Below are 11034 nucleotides of genomic sequence, written 5' to 3'. Positions count from 1 at the left end.
AGTCCTATCTCTGTCTTTGGGGTTTTTTCCCAGGACTCTTGTTGACCAAATCATCATGACAGATGCTTCGTATTCCTACTGCTTCAGTGTCTCATCGTTTTCTTTTGTTCATCCACGAGGGTCGTGTCTTTCAGTTCTGGGTGCTGTCATTCAGTCCTTTTTTAGGCTCTGTGTGTTTTGACAAGTCACATTCACTAGTTGGGTCTTTGGACTCTACTTTTCATAGACAATTGGCTCCTGCTCTTCCCATGCCAAGTAGGTCTGTCATGCTTGCTAACTTCTTTGGGAAGCTAATTGAGTGGGGTTATTCTCTTCAAGATGAATATTTCCATTCTTACCCTCACTCAATGTCTTCTTCAATTGGGGTTTTTTCTTCAATTTCATCCTCAATGGACCCAGCCTTTTCCACTTCGTCTTGGGGATATTGAGTGGGCAGTCTTAATAGCCATACATTCTCCTTTTTTCACTGCATGAAGGGTTCATGTAGGCTTCCAATAGACCTTCCCTGATTCCCTGGACCATGCCATTACCCTTTCCTTTCAAGACCTACCTTGCTTGGTGGCTTGACAAGGTACTGACCATAGTGGGGGTTCCCATTCCTCCAACTTGTCCAGAGTCTCACCTGTTTCACAATGCTTCCTTGGTGAGTTGGGTTTTTTCCTTTATTCCCAAGAGTTTTCTGGTCAGTGGGCTGTTGAAATGCCTACTTTCCATTTTCAACATTATGGAGCTTTTGGCAATTTGTTGGGCTCTGTATCATTTCCTACCCCTCCTGAGGGGGGTGGGTTATGATTCATTCTATCTATTCCACTGTTCCACTAATTCAGATCTCTGTGTTATTCTTTACTGGGCCCATGACCACTACTTATCAATCTTAGCATGTCATGTTCCCAGCATCATAAATCTGGTGGCTGATCACTTATATTGACCAAACCAGGTATTTTGGTGGGTGTGTTCTCACCTGGTAACACCTCATATAGATGTGATTTGTCACTCACTGAATCACCAAAGTTCCTTCCTTGTTTATGCCATTAATGTTTCCTGCTTCCTTTACCATTCCTTCTTTTTGTCCTATTTCCTTACTTTCCATTTCCCACTTGTACTCCCATTTAGATTCGAATTGACTTCTTTGTCCAGGTCCTTCCCTGGTATGTTTTGTGGCTCATACTGCCTCCTTTCAGGGTTCTCGTTCCCTTGTGTTTATTTGTGGTATCCCTCTGTTTCCTGTGATCTTTCACCTGTTACCCTTATTAGTTAATTTTGTCAACTCATACAATTCTCATATTTTGACTGGTCCATGGAGGATCGCCGTCTGCTCAATGTTTCTTTGTCATTTGCTCCTCCACCTATGCACTGTGGGTTTTAGCTCTGGTTGAGTGGAGGTAAGACTGTTTTGGAAGTTAACATTTTCTTACTCTGAAAATGTATTTCTGATAGGTACTAACCTCCTTTCACCCACTTTCCACCCTTCATCCCCACTGAGGTGCCAGTGTATATGATGTTTAACTGCCAATTCTCAAATGTGAGGTTTGTTCTAGAATAGTAGAAGGAGCTAACTGTGCCAGTATAGATGGTGCAACATGATTGGTGGAGAATGATCACATGATCAGTACATGTTCAAAAGAAAAACGGCATAAATTAAGTAGTATAAAAGACTGGTGTGCTTTTAGTACTTAGTACAAACTTTTAGCAATGCTTATAAGGCAGACCAGGACTGAGATAGCTCTGGGTAAGTACCTATCAGAAATACATTTTCAGTGTCAGTAAATGTTAACTTTGGGACTGTAGGTGATGTACTGGTGAAAGATTTATCAGTATACAAGTTTTTGAGAAAGCTGGAAGTTTGGGACTGTAGGTTATGTACTGGTGAAAGGTTTGTCACTGTGCATGATTTGAGAAGGCTAAAGGTTTGGAAATATGTGGGAATTTTTCAATTCTCAAGTTTGGTTTTTAGGTAGTTTTGCTTTGGTAGAAGTTTGGGGGTTTACAGAATTTATTAAACTCAAGGATTTTGTTTAGGCAGTTTTTTTTTTGTGGAAATTTCTATTAGTATCTAAAATTCATCTAATTGAAAGGTTTTTTTTAACTCTGTCAACACGAGCTCATTCAGTTTGACCAACCACGTTAACTCTTTGTACTTGTTCAAAGTCTTTATAGATTTGATTCTACTAACTAATAGTGAAAGGTGCCACGAAATTTGGCAGTCTTTCAGTCAACATTATAAGTCTATCACATACAAAAAAAATCATATTTTTTTATTAAGTATTTTTAATAAACTAAAAAAAGATTTGTTCTTGAATATATCAAGTAATTGTTTTGAATAGTCCATGTGCAAAGTTATTTTCATGTTAAAATTAAAAATACTTTTCTTCATATCAAAAATCTCAAATTTCATTTGTGTAAACCCTAAGACCCCCTAAGTACATTTCAAATGTTTGTTTTCAGTATACATCTCTTTATAATTAAATGTTATTGTTTTATTACCCTTTGAACCATGTCTAACTACTATTTGCGCCATTATAGGTTGTAAATCAATGTACAGCTTACATTACGCTATTGAATTACCTTACCCATGAGCTACTCCAAGCTGCTTTCATGGATGTTACATGAAATATGTTTATTATATTATTATTTATTTTACCTAATCTAACCTTAACTAACTTAGAGATCCCTATTTTTTACATTTTAGTTACTTTTATAATAATAAATACAAATAAAAAACAAGAAATAAAGTACTTACTCGTGTTCTTTTTTTTTATGCTGTTGACTATCGATGACACTTTATCCTAATATTTTTTATACAAATGGTAATACTGCACTAAATAATTTTTATTCAATTAAATAATGCACCAAAGAACATAGAATAATAACATGCAAAATGCAGACAATTTCATGTTACAATCACAATTTTTCTGGCTTTCTAACTATGCAACAAAGAGCTGTTACAAATTCCAAGCTAGCCATTGTATTATAAGTGAAATTGACAATTATTTGTTCAGAACACAACATAATATTATACATCATTTGATAGATGAAAACCTTGGCTTTCTATTGGTTATAAGTAATATGTAATTAAATGTAAGAGAGAATCATTAACAAATCCTGAAAGGTGGGTGTGGCAGGGGGGGTTCTGATTTTCTGTTTGATAGCTCTGTAACCAAACAAAATTGAAGGCTATAAAAATTATGGTTTGTTTCAGCAATAACAAATTTATAGTGAGTAATCTACTTTTAATTTCATAGTTACTGGAGGGGGTGGTGGATAAAATAGAGAAGAGAATATACCTAGAGAAAATGTGTCACACTAGGGGAATTCAGGATTTTTAAAAATATTGTCTTATATAATTAAGAACTTAATTAAAACTTCTTTACTATTTAAATATGGATTACTAGCTAAGGTTGTATTCTATACCAATTGGTATAACATAAAAATGGCTTAATAACATTTTGAATGTAAGACACTAAAACCTTGTGTCATGCACAGTAAAGGATACCTGTAGCAATATGGTTAATTGGGTTTTGCTTATGAGGAGGTTTTTGTTATACATAGAATTAATTTCATTCAAAGGTTTAATCCCCAACACATGGTGTTTTGATAGAAGGTTTGGAGTTCTTCAGAATTTATTTAATTATAGTTTTTGTTTCCTGTAAATTTTGATTTGGCTAAGGGTTCTTTGGAAGTACTGGTTAACAGAGCATAATAGGTTATACATCAACTATAATATACAAATGTTTATCTTAGGAATTAATGCGAAAGGTTAAGAGCTATTTATCTTTTTACAAAATTTAATGTAACTTGCCAGTCTCATACAACAATAATTCATTAAATAATTAGATCTTAATTGTTCATATTCAGATTGATGTTTAAACCTCTCTGCACATTTCAAGTATAGATGTGGCATCTTCAACAATCGACATTTGAGTTGATATTGATAGAGTGTAAGTATACCTATATTAGCTGAAACTATGATTTTATTCTAACTTGGTAACAAAAATTTTTTAGAATGTAGGTTTCCAAAAAAGTCTTAAGTAATGGAAATTTGAATAACCATGTAAATTTTTTGTTTGTACAGATGCTAATCCTTGTCAAAAAAATGAAAATGGGCATCTACCTGAGGACTATGCAAAAGATAGTGAAATGAAAAACCTTATAAACAGCTTTAAATCTCAGGTAAGTTAGTCTTGTATGAAATATAGTATTAGGAATTATATGTACAGTACACTTTTGGTAACATGTGTAAATAACACTACTTAACTTACATGTACACTACACTATAGATAACCTATGTAGGACACATTACTTAAATTGCTTATACACTACACTGTAGATAACCTATGTATGACTTATTACTTTATGTGATCTATGTATGATGCATTTAATAAATTACATGTACACTAAACTGTAGATATTATTTAAAAATGTAGACAAAACAATGTTTACATTACACAATAAAGTTTAAAAGAAATTAAAAATGACTACATGTTTTGGGAGTTTCCACTACTATCATCTACGTGAACAGTGGGGTTTTGTATAAGAATGGTCTGGCTCACTGTAATTCACCGGGGTGACATGAATATTGCACATATGAAGTCAATATTTCACTCCAAATTTCAGCACTATCACCATTCAACCCCTCATATTTACAACAGATTCCATGATATTAACTCTTGCGCCCCCAGGTACCCTTTACTGTGCATGATACAAACTATTAGTGTCTTACATTCAAAATTTTATTAAATTGTGTTTATGTTATACTAATTAGAATAGCATAAAATCTTAGCTAATAATCCATATTTTAATAGTATGCAAGTTTTAAGTTCCTAATTCTATGAAGCAATATTTAAAAAAATCCTGAATTTCCACTAGTGTGACCCACGTGACACATTTTGTGTTATCATGTCATCATCCCTATTTTATCCACCACCCCCAAAAACGTATGACATTAAACATAAAATACTCTCTATAAAATCGTTATTGCTCAAAAAAACTATAATTTTTATAGCCTTCAATTTTGTTTTGTTACAAGAGTTATCGAATAGAAAATCAGACCCTTCCTGCCACTCTCTCTCTCTTTCACAGTTTGTTGATAGTTCTCTCTTACGTTTTATTATATATTACCTATAACCAATAGAAAGTCAAGGTTTTCATCCATCAAATGACATATTGTATAAGGTTGTATTCTGAACAGAATATTGTCAGTTTCACTTAAAGTACAAGAATCGTGGGAAAGTTAATGACTAGCTTGGATGAATTTGTAACAGCTCTTGTCGCATAGTTAGAAAGCCAGGAAAATTGTGAGAGGTAAGTGAATATGTCTACTTTTTGCATGTTATTAGTCTATATTCTTTGGTGCATTGGTTAATTAAATAAAAATTATTAAGTGCATTACTTTCTAGAGTATATAAAATTAGGGTTAACTCTCGTTGTAAACCCGAGAGCAAGAAAAAAGAAGAGTGGGTAAGTACTTTATTTCTTGTTTTTCATATTTATTATTATAAAAGTAACTAAAATCTAAAAATATGGATCTTTTTAAGTTATTTAAGGTAAAATAAGTAATAATAATAATAATATAATTGAAATAGTTCACGAGGCACGCAAGCAGCTCGTGGGTAATGTAATTCGATAGCGTAACGTGAGCTGCATGTTCCCTGAGTGATTTACAACTTATAATGGCACGGATAGTAGTTAGACACGGTTAAAAGAGCAATAAAATAACAACATTTAATTATAAATAGATGTATAATGTTACGAACTTAGAGCTACTTGATAAACTATTGTAGTTTCACGTTACAATTGAGTGACACGGTCTCTGATGTGGCAGCATAGAAACTGAGTAAGGTTTCAGTAAACAGTTGTAGAAATATTTTCATTATTATTTCTTTTTACAAGTACGACTAAGAAAGATAAACAATTATCTTGTTCAATTGCACATGCAAACTGGATAGCTTTAGAGGAATCAACATTATTTAGGTAATCAGCAAATATTTTTAATTCAGTATCTCCATGCTGCCAAACCTAAGAAGGTGTCATCAACAAGTTTAATCCAACAATTAGATTCTAAAATTGTCTTATCAAGAGCAAATCATTCATAATTGTCCATATAAAGATCACATAAGAGTGGAGTTATTTCTCATTAACTTAGAAAAAAGAATTTTCAACATATATACTGGTTAGATTAATAATGTCAACAATTTCAGCTGGGGAAAAGGAAGCTTGAACTAATCTATCATGAAAACAGTTAATAGCATTTTCTACTGGGTCTTTAGTAAACAAAGAATCTATATCAAATGATACCAATTTATCAGAAGGATTTAGATTAATGTTCTTAATTTTTTTCAACAGATTCAGAGAAATTTCTAATAGTATATTTATTGTTATTACTCAAATACAAAAATCTTTTAGAAAGATACCTTGCAACGTACTGAAATGAGGTACTTATACTAGATACATTAGGTCTGAAACTATTATTTTATTTATGAATCTGAGGTAAAGAGCAAAAATGAAATGAACAAAAATTGGAAGGAATCAGGTTCTTTTGTTCAGGTGACAAAATTATACATTGATCTACATGTTTTTTTTGTTATGTTATGAAATTTTAATGTTGGATCTCTTTTAAGGGGAATATAAGAATCATCATCTAACAACTGATCCACACTGGAAATATAATTAGAATTGTTGTACACCACAGTACACCCTCCTTTATCAGCTTGTGTAACAACAATATTATTGTTATTTTTTAAGGACTGTAAAGCTAATTTTTCTTCTTTTTTGTCAAATTACTATTCATTTTAACATTTTGTTTCCACAATATATCTGGATATTGATATCTGATAATAGTTTTTATTTTACTATCTTTAATTTGTTTAATGTTATATTCAATATTAATTACCACATCTTTAATGTGTATAATCTTTGGAGCTACAGCAAAATTTAAGCCTAAACTTAGTACATTAATTTGCATATCTGTAATGTTGACTTCAGATTTATGAATAACTTTGGGGTTAGATAGCTGTAGTACTTCAGAAGTATCATTTTTCTTAGGTTTATATAAAGATTTAAACTTAATATTTTTTATTATATTGTTCATTTTCTTTTTTAATTGTACTCCAACAGTAATTTTCATACTGTTGAAATCTTTGTCAAATTTAGGATCTTCTTAATATACTGGATGTGACTTCTATAAACAGAAGCTTTTAGTTTGGAGATGTCCCTTTATCTTGATCATATTTAATAGTTTTAATTTAGTATTTTTCAGAAGATACATTATGTGCCTTCCGTTTTGATTACACGTGACCTTGATAAATTTTGGTATTACCAAATTGTTTTTTGCAGTTAATTAAAATTTTCAGTTTGGTTAACTCACGTCGTAACTTAGTTCGCTGTCGTAGAAGATCTTTAAATTCAAAATCTTCTCTAATATAGTGGAGATGATATCTATAAACAGTAGCTTGTTTGGAGATTTCACTTCTTTTATCTTGATCTTTAATAGTACTTACATTGCAACTTACTGTGCTGTTGTAGGTAGATGTTTTGACGTAATCCCCGATATTAGGGTTATAACTTACTCCACTGTCGTAGCAGATGTTTCGCCTAAATCCCCATTGAAATTTTCAAATTCAAGACATTCTCTAATATACTGGAAATGACTTTTATAAACAGTAGCTTATTTTGAGATTTCACTTCTTTTTCTCCTTTAACTGGATCTTTAATAGTTTTATTTGTATGTGACCTTGATGAATTTTAGGTATTACCAGATTGTTGCTGCAGGAAATTTCAGTTGGGATAACTTATGTTATTTTGTAATGTAAATATTGTTATTTTTAAATAAAGTTTATTGCACAATGTTGCCCTATTTATATTTTATATTTTACAAAGCCTAATGACAGATTTTGACAAAACATCTACCTATGACAGTGGAGTAAGTTGCAATGTAAGTAAACATTTACCTTAAAAAACTTTGTTATTCTTTTAGGAGATTCAGGAGATTATGCAAATGAAATGTGAAAAACTATACGATGAACAAAAGTATTTTTATACTTAAAATGAAAATCACTTTGCACTCTATTTGTCAATAGTTTGAATACAAGTGACTATAATGGCAAAATAACACTTAAAAGCACTTAATTATAATAATGTCATTCTTTGTGTACAAAATACATATGATCTTTAACAAAATCTTACCAATTTTTCAGAGGATACGTAAAGAGGTGTCAGAGTTACCGCATGTATTGTTGTACAAGTGAAATTCGCAACTCGATTTCTGTAAATTGCATGAACCCGATGCAAAAGAGTTAAATTACATGTACATTACGCTGTAGGTAATCTATGTATAATTTATTACTTAAATTACATGTACACTACACTGCAAGTAATCTATAAATGATTTATTTCTTAAATTACAAGTACACTACACTGTAGGTAACCTATAAATGATTTATTTCTTAAATTACAAGTACACTACACTGTAGGTAACTTATAAATGATTTATTACTTAAATTACATGTCCTTTACACTGTAGATAACCTATATATGATGAATTACATAAATTCCATATACTCTACACTGTAAATATCTCATGTAATACTTAAATATATTCTGTGAATAATTTTCGTAGATAGTACACTAATTATTACAAAGTGAAATTATGTTAGTTCTAAGTCATTTTTTTAGTACATAGTATGATATTATTATTTTCTTGCTACCTTAATGTTGTAGTTTCTGGAAAAACAGAGAAGAAAAGAAGCTGAAGAACGGCGCCGGTTTCCTCTAGAAGCAAGAATTAAGAAACACATTGTAGGCCAAGATGGTGCTCTTACTACAGTGGCTTCAGGTATTTGTAGAAAAAAGATCTAAGTGAAATCTTGTAGGTTTGTAAATGGAAAATCAAATAAAAGTGTATAAAACTTGGTATCACTTTGTCTTTTTTCTTTGGTCCATTAGAGAGTTTTAGTCTGCTCCAGCTATACTTTTATGTGGCTATTTACACGAGTGTTTTTCACAGTAATGATAAATTGGTGGGTGAATGTTTCTCCATTGCCTTCAAATTGCTGTTATATTAGATGTTTTTATTCTGAGGATTGTTTTCAATTTATAAGACTGCAAATGTTTTCCATTTGAATCATTACATTCTTATTATTTTAACATTAGAAAAGCATTTTTAGCTACCCGTTTTATTGTGAATTCTCATGTTCTTACACAACAGTTTGCATAAAGTTTAGTTTGTTTTATTGTGAATTGTGTAGTATAGAGCTATACAATGTTCAAATCGTGTCTCAAAATAATGTTACACCAGCATTGTTACACTACATATTACTTAGTTTAGTTTGTTTTATTGTGAATCATTGTGTAGTATAGAGCTATACAATGTTCAAATCGTGTCTCAAAATAATGTTACACCAGCACTGTTACACTACATATTACTTAGTTTAGTTTGCTTTATTGTGAACCATCAAATGTTAAACTAATACTGTTACCCTAAAGTTTATTTAAAATTTAGTTTGCTTTATTGTGAACCTTCATGAGGTATAGAGCCATGCAGTTTTGAATTGTGTGTATTGAAGTGACTGTCTATCCTTATAGTGTTATTTGAATGTTAAAGCAGACCTTTGAAAGAGCACCTTTCTAAATTCCAGTTGAATAGATAAGATATGTAACTTATGGTTAGTACTCTAATGACTAAAAAGACTAATATTAATGGTATTTTTTTAAGATGATGATATATTGTCTACATACTGCTAGGAAAGAAAATAAACTATAAGTTTTAATTAATATTGTGCAAACCATTTACAAAGAACATAATAACGTTTGGACAGATTTTATAGTTTCTTGCTAAGCATTATACTTTGTTTTGAACTGTCTGTGGAAGTTAATATTGACTAACATGTACTTCTTTTAAGCAATAAGAAGAAAAGAAAATGGCTGGTACAATGAAGACCGACCTCTTGTTTTGCTATTTCTGGGATCTTCTGGAGTTGGTAAAGAAAACATGATATTCTTTTACTTTACAAAATTTATAAATAACAATGTATTCTGCATTTTCCTTCACTCACCCATGAGCCTGTATTTATACAAATATTTAGGTAATGCTAGTGATCATTTAAAAAAGGCACTTGTTGCTGACATGAATGCAATGCCTCACAGTAATCAACATGTTGTTGGCAATTCTCTGCAGACAGGTCGTATGGGATCCATTTTCCAACCTTTGGCACTTTTCCAAGCCTTTTCAATTAGTGATGGGTGGTCGTATGGCTAACATTGAATTGTTTGCTAAGATCCCTAACTGTAGACAGGGTTGTTACTGGGGATGAGAAATGGATCCTTTATCATAATGTTAAGCACCGTCGTCAGTGGCTTAGTCTTGGTGATAGACCTGCCCAGCAGTTATGAGGGGACTTGCATCCAAGGAAGATCATGTTGGGTGCATGGTGGGATATGCAAGGAATTGTCCATTATGAACTGTTAAACAATAAGCAGACAATCACAGCAGAGGTTTACTGCCAACAACTGCGACATTTGAAAACAGCTTTGGACAAAAAACACCCGTCCTTAGCAAACAGAAAAGGGGGCATTTTTCACCACGATAATGCACGTCCCCATACCGCATGAGTAACCAAGAATCTCCTAGAGGAAGTTGGCTGGGAAAAATTGCTTCACCCACCATATTCTCCTGACCTTGCTCCTTCTGACTATCATTTGTTTAGGAGTTTACAAAATAATTTGGATGGACTTAAACTAACTTCAAGAGAGGAGGTCAGAAATGAGTGGATCTCTTATTTTGGGTCAAAACTTAAGGAATTTTATAAACGTGGCATCCAAAAACTTGTTGACAGAAGGAACAGAGTTATCAAAAGCAATGGAGAATATATTGAATATATTTGTTTGGCTAAATTCGTTTGAAAATTGGACAGAACTTTTGTTACAACCTGATATACGCTTATGAAAAGGATCCTTAAATTCATTGTTATTGCAATTACAAGGTATTTTCTCAATTTCTATTTTACTAAAATCTTCAATATTTTTTGTAATTGAAGATAA

The 11034-nt window shown here is 31.8% G+C and overlaps 1 protein-coding gene across 1 annotated transcript in view; it reads left to right on the top strand.

The window, feature by feature from the left end:
- Nucleotides 1-4022: 4022 nt before the first annotated feature.
- LOC106474194 (caseinolytic peptidase B protein homolog) overlaps nt 4023-11034 on the top strand; it is a 29494-nt gene continuing 22482 nt past the window's right edge. The window contains exons 1-3 of the mRNA XM_013934886.2: nt 4023-4170; nt 8716-8830; nt 9897-9974. Of these exons, the coding sequence (XP_013790340.1) occupies nt 4138-4170; nt 8716-8830; nt 9897-9974 (226 nt within the window). The 5' untranslated portion in view covers nt 4023-4137. The remainder of the gene's footprint in view (nt 4171-8715; nt 8831-9896; nt 9975-11034) is intronic.

Source organism: Limulus polyphemus, unplaced genomic scaffold (assembly GCF_000517525.1).
Source record: "Limulus polyphemus unplaced genomic scaffold, Limulus_polyphemus-2.1.2 Scaffold6936, whole genome shotgun sequence".
In the NCBI taxonomy this organism is placed as follows: domain Eukaryota; kingdom Metazoa; phylum Arthropoda; class Merostomata; order Xiphosura; family Limulidae; genus Limulus; species Limulus polyphemus.
Note: the sequence above shows the minus strand (reverse complement) of the source record. Positions and strands in the feature narration are given on the sequence as shown.